Below are 15,073 nucleotides of genomic sequence, written 5' to 3' on the forward strand. Positions count from 1 at the left end.
ATAAAACATCATTACTTGAATATGGTCAGATCTCTTTGGTAAGTTTCCCTCAAAGTTTGATGTGTTTGTAGCGCGTTGGTAAAAATATAATAAAAGTGGACATAATAATTTATTTGAGAGACGTTGAATTTGATCCCCACTTTTAACATATTTGTAAGATCAGACCATTTATTGTCGTCAACTGCCAAACGACCTTAATAGACATGAATTATAGTCTTTTTTTATTTATTATTTTTTGATATCACAATAATACATGCATATCTGTATGCGTATTGTTGTCTCCAGTATTTAAATATGAAATTTTTAAGTAATTCAATATTACATTACAGCCTCAAGAAGTTTACGACGAGTTTAAAGAAATACTTATTAACGTATCGGACGCAAATTTACAGTTCAATTTGGGAAATCCAACTTAGAAAACACAACTATGTTCATAGTAGATGACTATCAAGGAATCTATTTAATGTAACATACTTTGTAAGAGTAATGATAATAGAAAAATAAAGTATAATTTTCAATATTTATTTATTTATTATTAATAGCACATTAACAGTTTACACGTAACAAACATTGGATCATTTTTTTTTAGTATAGTACTGTTCTTATGTGCTTACCAAATAAAGATGTACCATTAACAAATAAACTTATTACGAACAAACAGTAATAATATAACAGTAGTTATCTTTATTACAAGATATAAGACATGGTATCAAAGACCCTGACAGATAGGGACAGTTCCACAAAGCTATCTCAGTGCAACAAGATACACTGGGGCCATCCCGTTTTCGCCGAAGAAGGCCACTTCGGGATTTGGTTGGTATGCCAGTGTAGTATGTATAAGGGTTAGGTACTCGGTCCAATGCTCGCTCGGATGCTCTCGATTGTTGACATTGGGCCGCAAGACCGATGGAACCAACATAACCGATTCATGGATCCCCGAGTGGTGGTAGCGATAAGGCGTTATTCCTCCCCTAAAAAACCGAGCCTGACAGCAAGTTAGTTAGTAACGTCACTAAGCCTTGCTATATGTAGCTGACACACGAATCTGATGATATCCTATAAGAACTTGGAGTTTTGTCCTGAAATGTGGTTTTTAATGTAATAATGATGATGTGATGTCTCTTTTCTCTATCTGTGCCGTGGTTGGATATAAATGTACAAGATCATGTTGATATTACTTTACTAAATAAAAGGACGTACTTGTCTTCTTAAAATAAAACTTCACAATAAGTGAACAAAATAAATATCAATAAAAACAAACTTTAATTTACATGCCCTAAGAGAAATCGTCGCAGAGGCAACATCACATTTTCAGTCAGAAGTACTCCCACGATGTTCACATTGTACTAAAAAATGATTAAAAATTTAAAAAAGTAAATCCGGAATACTTGGTTAAAATGATCGTAATTTATATATTATGATTTTGGCACAATGTTAGTAGAAGTAAAGACGAGTAAGAGGTTACATTTATTAACGCAATGTCAAAATGACTATATATAAATTTAGCACACGTATACAGGGCCCTTATTCTGTATGATAGTATAAACGCGTAACGCGGCTGTGTCATGTTATCTTCGAGAAATGTGCGTGGAATGGTATTCTGGAAGTCAAATTTCTATAGTCCTAAACACGATGCGTTGTGTTACGTGCTTGTTACGCACTGTTAAAATAACGTGCGGGATAGAGAATAAGGCCCCTGAGCAGATAAACCTGATAGATAAACAGTAAACGCCTTTGACGCAGTAGGTTAATTGATAAATAAAAACTTCTTTGCATATAATCTTTTTAAATTTATAGCATTATACTATTCTAGCATGGAGATCATAAAAATATCAAAATATTAATGCTCTTTGATTATGTTTATTCTCTTTGATTTTTTTATCTTTGATACAAAGAGAATTATAATTTTGATTATAATACTTTGATAACTGTCACTTTGGATATTTTTATACTTTTACAACAAAATACTTTCTGTACCTATATAATTGTATTTGAAACATGTCCAAAGCCATGGCATTCGTGGTGGTATACTCCATTTTCTTGCTATTCTTGTTCTGTGTAATGTGCTACCTCATGAGTACTATTAACCCAGCGCCATTGACCATCGTTGAGCAGCATAAAGCTAATGGCACGAGGAGGTTCCTAGATTTAAACGTAAGTATGAAAGTAGTATTTATAGAGGTCGGAGGAACAAGCTCGATGTGTGCTGCTTTTGGTAGGCCCGCTTGGAAATCTTTGAGAGATCTGTGTTTAGCAGTGGACTCCATGTGGCTGATGATAAAAGTAGACCTCCTTAATTATTGATCAACTTAAGCTAAATTCCCTTAAAATTAGTCGGATATTCTAAAAGACAATTCTGAGCTACGTTTCAATGATAGATTTCCTGGTTTCATATATTACATGTTTACAATTTTAAAAATATGTTTGTAGAGTTCCTCTAGCCTTTCATTTGCTTCTTATATTATACTAAACTTGCAATAACCATATAATACACAAGCAGTCAATCGCTAATATCTTTTGTTTTTAAATCTACAAAACCTTTTACAGCTGAAGCCACTCATCGTCAACAATCCAGCGACAGTTGACAACGTGGAATACGGTCTAGAAAAAGTACGGGACGACGAGTATTTGTCATCTCGGGTATATCCACTTTACTTGTACAGTACTGCGAGGATCGAGGGATTCAATGGACCCGATATACTGGAAACCGTACAACCACCAGTGTGGCCGGTCCAAACGGAATCTAGAGACATCATTCACTTCCCCATTATCATTATGGAGGAAAATAATACTTCAATGTTACAATTTGAAACTGCACCAATAAAATCCTACAGAAGATCTGTGAATAGTGACCCAGATGATAAAAAAGCCATCATCTTCAAAGTTCTGCATGGAAATGGCGGGCCACGAATCGAAATCAAACTAGATACTAATAAAAATATTGAAAGAAGGAAACCGAACTTCAAATTCGCCGAACCAACTCCATCCGATAACGATAGAGGTGTGGAAAAACCCAAATTAAGTGATAACAAAATTATTAAAATGGTTTCAAACGACACGATTGTGATTTATGGCGATGGTAATCCATCAGAAACCGATCAGAAAGATTATGTACAAGATATAACGAGTCTGAATGAAAAAAACAAACATAAAAATACAAAACAACCAATAATTGATATTAAAAATAAAGTTCAATCGATTACATACCGAAAACCGAAGAAATATGCTCTAAATGTCAGTTTAAGTGATTCGGGCAACGTCAAAATTCAGAATGTTACAAATGGCATTAGAAGTTAATACCTAGCTGCAATGCAGAGTGTATTTTAATTCGTGGCTGTTGCAATACAAAATCAAATAATTATGAATTGCCACGTATTATGTGTGTATAAATATTAATATATATTAATCCATATGCGGGTAAAGATAAATCAAGGAATGTTATGTTCTACTAAAAGAAATCTTTTGGTCTGTATGTAGCAATGTTTTTATTCATGTTGTAACTTGTATGTTTCATGACCGTCCACTTTTGTATTAATAATATTGAAGTTAGATCTTCTATAAAGAAATTCACATGCATTTTCTTTTAGTTACGTACATGTTCTGAAAATAATAAATGAAATTTGAGATGTCGGTGTTAAATTGAGAATCGATCGCTTAGCAAAGTTGCAGGGCTGCCTTCTTGCTCGGTGTTTAATTTTGTTATAAACCCTCTAGACGTGGCAGATGAATCTATTGTAATCTACGTGTTGATAGTTTTGTTTTCTGCATGATATATAGTTGAAACTAGTTTTATTATAAGTATTAGTAGTAAGTGATTAATAAATACTGTGAGGAGTAATTCTCCTGAACAGAATTATAAGCGATTTATATCAGGTGGGATGATAGAAAATATTTATGAACTATAAAATATCTGCAATTAAATACCTGTAGAAAAATTGTTGATTGCTTTAGCTGTATTTTAATTGGCATTGCGCATCTCAAGCAGTTGATACCAAATTCAGACAGTAACGATTCAAAACCTTTTTAAGAGTTATTATAAATGTTTCTCAACGTAAATAAAGAATATTCTCTATCTTTAACCTTTGCGAACTGCGTAAAAAGAACGCAATTATAAAGGCGCTTTTAAGTTTTAGGTTATAATATCCAAAAAATATGACTTCAGATAAAAAAAAAATACTTAATGTGTACCAGTAAATTCACACATCCGGCGTTGCACCATTTACCCATAAACAGAAATATCAACGTGATATCGTTTCCAACTAGCGTAAACCTTAACAGGGCAATCGAATTAAATTGTAGGCTATTTGTTCCTTTTTAACACGTGTTCGCAGATTTGCTGCCGGCAACATTATCAATCAGAGAATGTCGGCCATTACGAAATAATTGTACGGCTAAATGCTTAACGCAAGGACTCCGCACGTTTTGAAATGGTAAATTTAACCAAGTTTCAAATGTACTAATTACTTGCATTCAGACATCATAGGAGGTAATGTGTTTGGAATTTTATTAGTTGCATTCGGATTTATTAAATCTTGTTTGATTATTTAGCAATAACGAATTAAATATTCAAATGACATTTACCCACAATTCAAAATGGCGGTCGAATATGGCGTTAAAACTATTTGCCGTATAAAACAGTATTTGAAAATTTTCCACAAATAATTATCCGTGACCTTGACTCAATCTAATGGAAAATTGTCTTTTGAAGGCTGTCCATAAATTTAAAACCCTTTAACAATAGGTAACCATTGCGCTGTGGAAGTTTTATTAATGTTTAGTTTTATGTTTTATTGATCAGTGTCCATAAATAAACTACATTTGAATAATCAGATATTTGTTACATTCTTGCTCTGTGATATCAACATTATTATAAGCACATGATTTTATTTGACTAAACACAAAAGATTTTATTTTTATTAAAACAAAATCGAATGAAAAAATTGCATCACTCGATGACGATAGCACACAAAAATGCGAATTCTTAAATGGAGTATTAGAAAATAATTCGGTCACGTTTTGATGCACGTATTGTGGACTGGGTTCTAATGGCAGCCTCCGTGACGCAAGCAGCGTTAAGAGCATCCAAAATGTTGCAATTGTAAGATTTAAAAGTACAGATAATTCTTGAATCCGTTGTACAAGGATAACAGAAAGTAGTTGCTGGTGCCAGCGGACAGGGCCGCATTCAACTCTCTTAATAAGGGCTAAATTGTTAATCATAATTATTACGATATAGCTATATAACGGTAGGTAGCTAACTACAATTTCTGTGTTGTTTTCCAAAACAGTTTATTTATTTTTATTTTCCATATTGTGTGTGTTGAAAACATGCGCAAAATATCTCTTTAAATTATTTTAAAACATATTTTCCGTAATTCCTAGCATATCGACAAGATTCAAAAACTGAAATACTAAACGCGAAATAGTTGAAATTTCGTCTCTATGAGTATCTATTTCATCATAATTTTCATATTTAAACTGTGCTAATAGAAATATTTTGGTTTCCCCAGTTCTTAGTATTTCCAAATATGTAATTCAGTAATATCTGTTATTCATATATGTTTTTTATATAGGACTGAGATGCAGAGGTCACCTCGTGGTAAGTCATTCGACGATCATTGTTATTTTGCCGACTTTCAATTTACGAATATGTAGCCACTTGCTATAGTGTTGTTGGGCCGGCAAAGAACTAAGTGGGTAACCTGACGTGAAGTGATTTCCGCCACTCGTGGATACCCACTATTTAAAAAGCATTTTGGATGCACCGATCTTAAAGAAAAAAATAGGGGTCAAGGGACATCGCATTCACTGTTCGAATTGTAACATCAAACTGTTACCTACGTTGGGTTTTGGAAAGACTAGTACCACCCGGGTTTAGCTGACCTATTCATGCTGTAGAAAAGGCTCGATTATTTGAAGATCTCTATTAATAATTATCATTATCCTAACTAAATAATACTCATGACATGCGCACTACTTTCAATCCTGATATAAAGTAACAGCGAATGCAGCTCCACTATCAAGGGCTAGGGGCCCAGGGGCCCCTCCATTCCCAAGTCCGCATCTACAACTTCGCAGTTAACAAATGTTCTAAAATAATAATTTCGGTTAGGTTAGCGAGAGAGCGGGCCGCGTTCCCACGTGCGCTGCGGCCGGCGGTCTGCCTTGAACGACCTTGCCGCCCGCCGTCTCTCGCCCATTGTACGTGCATTAAACTCATGTGCAGTTTTTACTAGCGACCACAATACTCGAGCTAGCTGCGTTTGCGTCCGATATGGCGATAGACTCGGCCCCATCACAGGGCGGAAATGGGTGCCCTGGTTGCTCTAGCCTACCCTACCCTATACTCTAAGGGGTATTAAGGGTGTGATGTGTGTTTGTCTGTTTGTTTGCTAGCAGCGTACCTTAACTTGGGTCAGCATTTCTTTTGACAGTAGAGCAATGCATACCATATCGATAAATGGACGCTGAACACATTGCTTTCAGCTTGTTCCGATTATTTTCATTGAATGGAATCACAAATAAAGTACCAGATTATTTTCCACCTATTCTACTCCATACGCTTTTGTTGAACATAAAATTATTTGCCCAGATCTGTTGCAGGTGTGGTTTGTTTTAGTGTTGTTTGATGTAAGCCAGTAATGTCTCCGACACGTGCGTTGAGCATGCGCGTGCTTGTACGACCGGTCTAACTAGAATAATACCAGCTTAGAACGGACGAGAGAAACTCTTGTTGAAGGAATAGCTTATTGTTTTAATATGTCTGGTGATCATTGGAGTTATATTAAAGCCATGAAATGCTCTTTATCTAGTTTACATCCTTTTTGTTAAAGACTAAAACTTAATGTGGACTTAAGTGTGTTGTTCATTTTGCATAAGTACTAAGTAGAACTGGACTAATATAATATTATTTCTTATATTTATGCGAATGTCAGACAACGGAATGCAACTACTGTTCAGATTTTATTGTGCTTTATTTGTTTAATTTTATTCATTAAAACCGCGATAAAGTCTTAAAATTATTAAAAATATTTTTCGAATTTTATCGCGGTTTTTATATTTTGATTTTGTCCCGACGTTTCACGTAACGAGAGATCATTATTCTAAAAACTAGTTTTTCTTTCGATTTCCAATAAAAATTGTATCAATGTACTTTAAGTATAGTTGCACCGTTATCAAGCGAGTGCATTGTAAATCAGTACCAATGGAAAATAACCAAGTCGACCCCGTTTCTTTGTCTTTAAAATTCCTTTTTTTTTACACCGCTCTCGTTCGGTCAAAACTTATTAATTGTATCTTGTCATTTTGTAGAGCCAATAATCGGAGTTGTCCCTTGACCAAAATAAACTTTAATGGTGATAGTCGTTAGGCCTTATCAAATATATTTTGTCTAATTATTTTTATGATTTATGAATTTATTTACTAACTGGCTTTTGCTCGTGGCTTCACGCACGTGGAGGAGTTTTTCCGGGATAGAAAGTAGCTTATAACCTTCCCAGGGTTTTAAACTATCTCCATACCTTCTTTAAAATCCGTTTAGTAGAATTTGAGAAAATCGATAACATACAGACAGACAGAAAAGGGGACTTTGTTGTATAATATGTATAGATGAGCGATACCTCTTATATAAAAATTTGGGTGTATTATCGCTTCGTCTATATCTGCCACCAAGCCGTATGCAAGTATTATTATACTTGAAAATCGAGCCTTGCTGTAATTACTGGGTTATAGATTACACCCATATACATGTAAAGTTTAAGAGTCACACAGTACGGTGTAATATATACATCTTAAAAATATTCAAAGGGTTAATGTACAAAATTAAGAACCTCTCCTTTTGAAGTCGGTTGAAAAATTGTGTTTGAAGAAATATAAAATCAATTATTTATTTACAAGGACTACCAATGGTATACAACTGGTATTCACCGGTGGTAGATCTCTCATATGTGAGAGTCCGGCTGGGTAGGTAGTAGGTACCACCGCAATGTCTTTTCTACAAAAGGTAGTGAATTACATTTTTAATAGTAGTCATCAGGGTTAGTTATTAGTTTAGAAGCAAAGTTTTGATAGCACTGTACACTAACATCAAGTACGCAATAATAATTACTTCCTGGCATGCAATAAAATTATACAGAAGAAAAAGATATATACTTAAATAATTCAAGTTTGGAAAAAACATTGACAAAGTTATAGTTATAAAGGCCGGATAAGTGTTTTGATTTGTTTAAATTCCATACGAAACAAAGTTATCATAAGTTGTCGGACATAAAGGTCCTTTATGTTTATTTATTTGTCCTTGGTGCAGACTTAACATAGTCGGTGACTATTCGTCCAGCATCACTGAGCGCGATGGTCAACGGTTGAAACTCTAATGATAGAAATGTAAGCAATATTTGTGCTCCACAATGGAACGTCTACCTAATCCAAATCACACCTTCGAGACAATTCTTGTGCGTCCGATCTTCACACTAAATACACGTCCATGCACAGTGGGACATTTGCCGCGGCCCTAGGCACACGGTTCAGGGTGTACACCTCTTGGTTCGCGAACTTTTCCTGGCCTTCTCCCCTCCGCCTATCCTAAGAGGGTTCCTTCTCTTCCCCACACTTCATTACACTAGATATCCCCTTCCAACTTTCCTCCAGGCCCCTGCAGTCGCCAAACCATAGGATTCTAGTATCCCATTTTCAGGTTTCCCCCCGGTGTCTTTTGTGGAGTCCGTTTCACAAAAAAAAATAACGTCGTTTAACATAAAACCATCTTGAAATAAAAACACGATTGCTGTTGCTAAACGTACTTCCATAAACGAGGTTGATTGCAAACTCACTTTTGTTATATTGTTAATTAGTCGAAACATCTTGAGGTTTCCACCGACTCAAGCCAGAAGAAAAACGGTCAGCGACTTAAGGCGGTCAGATGAAGTCTTACCAAAATATTTGGCGGAGTTTTTTCTTTACCGAAGTTGTAATTCGCTAATTGGATCGCTTGTTCTATATTTTTTGGGTTTTTATTTAATACTTGACTTTAATAAGAAATTCTTGGAACTTATATTGAATTCGCGGAGTTTAGTAAAGTCCATTGAAATGAAATTTCATAATCTTATTAAGGCCAAATTTGCTGCAGGCTTTTTAAACCCTTCCTTTCAATTCTTAATTATTTTTTGTTAGAAAATATGCAGTCATCTTTCAGTCTCCTACACATAGACACTAGGTGATAACGTTAACACAAAGTAAGTACAAGACCATAGGGAGAGAGGGGTGACTGAAAACCAGCGCTGATCTAATCTCTGGTTTTGGTCAGTACATGCTCAGTCATTTCCTTTTGTCTTTCACTAATATTATGCTTGCTTAATTTGTTGTATTACTTTTTTATTATTTACCTGAACACTATCGAATACAGAAGTTGTATTTTCTTTTCTGACAAATTACAATTAAATCGCTCGCTTTAGAAGCACAGAAATTTTGCCCAGAGATTTCATACATACTTTAGAGCACTAACAAAGGATTTTCGTAAATTCATGCTTTAAGAAGTTCGAAACCCATTCAGCACATGGTTATGTATACATGATTGATTGATGGATTTCTTCTAAGCCGAGTTTCGGCCGACGCGCCCAATCTCAACGGAGATCAGCCAGGCACGCAGGAGATATTATAGTGCACAAGTATGTGCGCAATACACAGCGCTCTCTGTTCCTTCACCCTCATAGTCCGGTGAGACGGAGATCCGGCATGACCAGAGAGCATATATACATACCAATTATTCATAAAGTATTTGTTAGAAAGGCACAGGGTCCGCTTCGTTCACAATTAGCCCGCTGTGTCATGCAGGAAGTAAATTTTTAATTGGTTATTGCCTGCATACGCGAGAAGAATGTTAGCTCGTAAAGTATTTAAACACGACCGGTTAGAGGTACCAAATTACATGAGTCATGGTCGCAAGATATCCGAAAGCAAATTGCGACCATGCACTTTGCTAGTGCCTAAAAATAGATATTTTTAATTACCAACGCCCTTGATGATATGATTGCCTATAGATATTAGAGAAACTAGATATAACTTTGAATTACACAGCACTGCATGGCATTACGTTCCTCACATACACAAATAAGATGATGAAAAAATTAATGCACTTCAAACCCAAATATACATAAATTTGGAGCGAAATCAACCAGACAACATTAGACCGTGCGGGATATAGAATCACCGTGGATGCTCTCTGTCCCATCTAGGAGACATAAGATGAATAAAACCCAAATACACCCAACAGTGATGTTAACTTGAGCATTCGGTCTTCGCACCGAATGTACGCCCATGAACGAGGGGCGATATATCGCGGCCCTAGGCTCACATTTAAGTGTATATACCTCGTGGTTGTAATTTCACATTGAGGACTATTTGTCCCGCGAACATTTCCCCTCCATTTGCTCTCCGTTCATCCTAAATAGTTCCTATCCTTCCTCCGCTCTTCCTTCTCCCATTTTCTTCTCCACTCTCCATCGAGCCCTTACAGTCGCTACGCCGCAGGGTTCCACAATCTCATTCACAGGTTTCTCCCGGTGTGCCTGCAGGGATGCCTACATAAAATACAGTGCTGTATAATAAAATGGATGTAATAAAGATAGAAACTCAGATAGGAGATACAATCTCACGCGATTGTAACTCTGCTAAGCTAGATTAAAATCGAAATATAATAATTTCGCAATAACTGTGAAAATGTTGTCATTACTCATCTTATAAATATCATAATATTAAAATACATAAAAGAAACCTTGTTAACGATTAATATTGAGTTTATTAATACTCTTTATTTTAAAGGTATTTTTACGTTTTTACATATATATTCTTAAAAAAAAACATGCATATAAAAATATAAAAAATGAATGGCCCTCCGATGGCGAAGCTCTAGACCCAAGCCACCTGCGGTTAGGGATTCAAAGTGAGGAATCTCCTCACTTGAGTGAGTGATTGAGTTTATCGTTATGGAACATGACCCTATATTTGTCCCATTACATTTCAAAGTGTGAACTTACCCAAATAAGTTTGCCAAAATAAACCCAACAAGAAGTAATTAAACAACAATAATGTAATCATAGACAGCGTCTGAAGTCTCCAAGTTAATTGAGTTGTGGAACGACTTATTGTCGGTCATATAAGAGAAACTTTTTCAATTTTCCCCGACATTCGATACCGCGGCAAACGAGTACAGTTTGAGTTGTTGTTTTTAAAAGAAAACGTGTCACTTTTCGTACATCTACATAAATACAATTTATGATGAAATGTTTTTCGACAGACTGTTGTTACTTTGGTCGTATATAAGGTTGAATTTCGCGCAAGTAGAATGGGCTAATCGACGTCAGTGAATTAGCGTACTTGGGTCGGCTGGGAGGGCGGAACCAACAATGTTTAACAACGTAATTTTTTTTTTAATAAATTTAATACCTCTCATCACGTCTACCTTAAATCTATATACTCTCGCACTACGCATAGAACGTCAGCAGATTATAATAAACTTTAATAGACAAATTCTGGTGCCACAACATATGAAAGTGTAAAATTTCTACCGCCAATCAAAGCAGGACACAAATATTGGCACATTGTGAGTATCTAACAAAGGCGGGGTTGGGCAGAACGTGTTAAATACTGTAGTCACCACATAAGTACAATAATCCACAGTTTACAACTCACTTATGCAGAAACTAAGTAAGAACAATACAATACAAACTACAAAGGGTTCGATCAAAACCTAAACAAACATTTGCAGACACTTTTTATTTTTCTGCACGCCTCTATATGGACCTTTATTGACCTAAAATCCAAACTCAGTGCGTGGAATATGCTTATAAAGGGGGACAATGTTTTTCTTAAAGTTATAAAAAAAAATCTATATGACAATAGTCCCATTTGAAAACAACGAAAACAGATCAGGTACTTATTTAATACTGACTATCACAGAATAGTTGCGCACAGCGACATTGTAATATTGTATCGAGCCATCCATTTGTCCGGATATCCGCCCGGATAGCGACCACCGTAAACAAGGTGTTAAAACTCGCCATAGCGGCCCACATAAGTGTGTCGCGATCCAAGATCAGCCTGTATATATCCGGTTCCAGCAGGCCGGCATAATTATATCAACCGTCGAGAAGTAATCATCTCTCGTCAGTCGATACTCTAATAGACCTCACTCCACTTACCATTGTTGTGGGGTCGCTTTACTGTGCACGGATAAAAGAAATTTTATAAAAGTTGAGAACTTACTACGCATCTTATTTCATAGCATCATCTGACGGCGAGTGATCACTACTTAGTAATGACAAAGGAAAGTAACCTCTGAAATAAAAGATACTAGCATCTTTATCCTATAAACAACCAATCCAACTAGTCAAATGACGCCAGAGCCCAGAATAAAATGATTCAGTGAAGCGTGAACAAAACTCAATTTTCACATGACCTTTGATAACATCAGATAAAGGAGTTAAAGAGGGAGGGATAAACACGAGAATTAGGGACGTACTGAAACTTTCGAATTTACTCGATACCACATATCATTTATGGTATAGAAAAGCTAACAAAAATATAATTACAATAAAATAGCAGAGACCTTTGTATTTATTCATTTCATCACTTAGGTAGCTAGTGAAAGGTTGGTAGGTTAGCTTTGTTAGAGCTTATGACTTCAACGGTGAGGATCGCGACGCGTTATCCTTTTATTTTCCCCTACCTGCCATCCCGAGCTGGGTAATTTTGTTTACCTTATGCCTTATATTCCTTACTAATTTAAAATGTCCGTTGTTATATAAGTGATTTTAATTGTTATGTACAAATAATATTTATTCTTAAAAAATATTTTGACGTATCATAAGTGCATCTTTGTTTGTTTACGTGATAATTAAAATAATTCATTTTTATTTTTTATTCGCCATGCATTTGTTATAGTAGTTTTGGCTTTCTGAATGACCGTGCTCTACTTTAAGTTATGTAAAATAAGAAAAACATTTTGAGGATGGACTCTGAAAATACCTAATACCTAACCTGAAATATAAATATGGACAAAGTTATATTACACTAGCTGGCCCGACAGACGATGTCCTGTCTAGTATGAATTTGCGGCGCGCATTCTGTTAATCGCTGAAATTAACTTTTCTTAATTTTTCTAACGTTCCGCTCAACTTCCTTAATTTTTTCTTTTATAAGATCCTTGTCCAGACAATAACAAACACACCAAAAAAGTAGTGAAAACGGTCCAGTGGTTCACGCGTGATGCGATGACCAAGGGAAATAGAGATTCATTTTTATATATACCTAGTCTTGCCATAAATATTGTAATAAAGAAAAAAGAAAATTGTTAACTGCAAATAACATTTATTACTTTTACAGTGTGTCAGTTTAATACATAAATATAAAACAATTAAAAATATAAAAGCTTATTCGAAGTGGTCTCCATTGGCTGCAATACAGTCCTTTAAACGATGAGGCCAGTTATCAATAGAAGCACGCACTCTTTCCATGGGAAAATTCTTCACTGCCAATCGTATAGATTGTTTTAGGGACTCCAAATTATCATGGCGTTTAGAGCAAGCTGTACTCTCTAAAACTGACCACAAATCATAATCCAGCGGATTAAGATCGGGACTAGACGACGGCCAGTCTTCAGCTCTGATGAAGTCCGAAACGTTCGATTCCAACCAAGACTGCGTGGACCGAGCTTTATGACCCGGCGCCGAGTCTTGCTGGAAGGACCATACTTGGTTATTGAACATGGTGATGTTAAGGGGCTTAACTACCTTCTCAAGAATGGTATCTTGATACACTTGTGCCGATGTTTTGATACCTTTTTTCACAAAAATATGGCTCAGTCACTCCTTCATAGCTAACACCCCACCAAACCATCACTGAAGTCGGATAATGTCCACGTTGCACTCTGTCGACTAATTGGGAAGCTTCCTTAGAGCTTTGAGCATAAATACGGTCATTTTGTTTGTTAAAATGTTGCTCAATTGTAAAAATTTTCTCATCCGTAAACAAAATTTTTCTGTGACCTCCCTTTGCGTACCGCTTCAGTAGTTGTTTCGATTTTACCACCCTATTCTTCTTTAAATTATCAGTTAAGAAATGGCCAGTGCGTCTCTTATAGGCTGCAAGTCCTAAGTCATCTTTTAAAATACGCGACATGGTTCTAGGTGCTATCTTCATTTCCCGAGATAAAATCTTTTGCTTTCGGACAGGATTTCTTCGAATTCTTTCCCTTACTGCTTTGACCACCTTTTTCGTACGAACACTACGTGGACGGCCAGATCTTTTCTGTCACAAACAGAGGAGGTCTCATTGTACCTATTAATAGCCCGGTACACAAACATTTTACTAATACCAAGTGTATGGAGAGTTTTAAAAATTGCATTTGGCTCCATACCTACTTTGTGTAATGCTATCACAGCGATTCGGTTCTCTTTATCACCCCACACCATTTTAATATCGCAAAATATTTTACAATGTATTGGCGCCAAAATGAGAAAACACAATGAACAATCGTATAAAAATGACAGATTCGAAATTCAAATGTAATATTTTTTTATAATTAAGTGTAACAGTATTTATGGCCAGACTAAGTATAGATTTAGGTGACATATAGAGTTACAATGAACTCTTTTATAGGTAATTCCCTCTACAAAATAAAGCTCGTAGCGATGCGAATATCTATATTCTCAAAACAACCTATGTAATACTATAATATCTAATCTAAGGACATCAAAAACATTTTCGGAGAGAATTGCACAATTATTGTTCAAAATATTATTACAAAACTCGTAATCATTCTCATAACTCAGAAATACAATGCAGGGCAAAACGTGCGCCAACAGAAGAGCTTCATGGTGATCGTTATGGCCAGAGCAGAGTTAAATATTTAAGTACCCAGTTTACAATTAATGACAAAGGAATATTGAAATGCAATCACATTTGCTTTTGCCATCCCGATGACTATAGTCACTTCTTATAATAAAGAAGGAATCGTTAATCTGGCTGTCATATTTTATTCGCCTTACCTGAACCTATTTTTCTCGTTTATAATTCTATT

At 35.6% G+C, this 15,073-nt stretch overlaps 1 protein-coding gene across 1 annotated transcript; it reads left to right on the plus strand.

Annotated features, from left to right (window-relative positions):
* The first annotated feature begins 1,919 nt into the window (after nt 1-1,919).
* Nucleotides 1,920-3,626, plus strand: LOC115443519. The gene is made up of 2 exons (XM_030168958.2): nt 1,920-2,154; nt 2,548-3,626. Exons 1-2 carry the CDS (start codon nt 1,999-2,001, stop codon nt 3,295-3,297), a joined length of 906 nt encoding a protein of 301 aa, XP_030024818.1. The 5' UTR covers nt 1,920-1,998; the 3' UTR covers nt 3,298-3,626.
* Nucleotides 3,627-15,073: the final 11,447 nt, after the last annotated feature.

Source organism: Manduca sexta, chromosome 20, assembly GCF_014839805.1.
Source record: "Manduca sexta isolate Smith_Timp_Sample1 chromosome 20, JHU_Msex_v1.0, whole genome shotgun sequence".
Taxonomy (NCBI): Eukaryota; Metazoa; Arthropoda; class Insecta; order Lepidoptera; family Sphingidae; genus Manduca; species Manduca sexta.

Bases quoted from the DNA above. Each gene is read 5' to 3' on its own strand.
- LOC115443519 (XM_030168958.2), top strand. From the start codon at position 1,999: ATGTCCAAAGCCATGGCATTCGTGGTGGTATACTCCATTTTCTTGCTA. The intron at 2,155-2,547 runs GTAAGTATGAAA...AACCTTTTACAG, and splicing joins GGAGGTTCCTAGATTTAAAC to CTGAAGCCACTCATCGTCAA.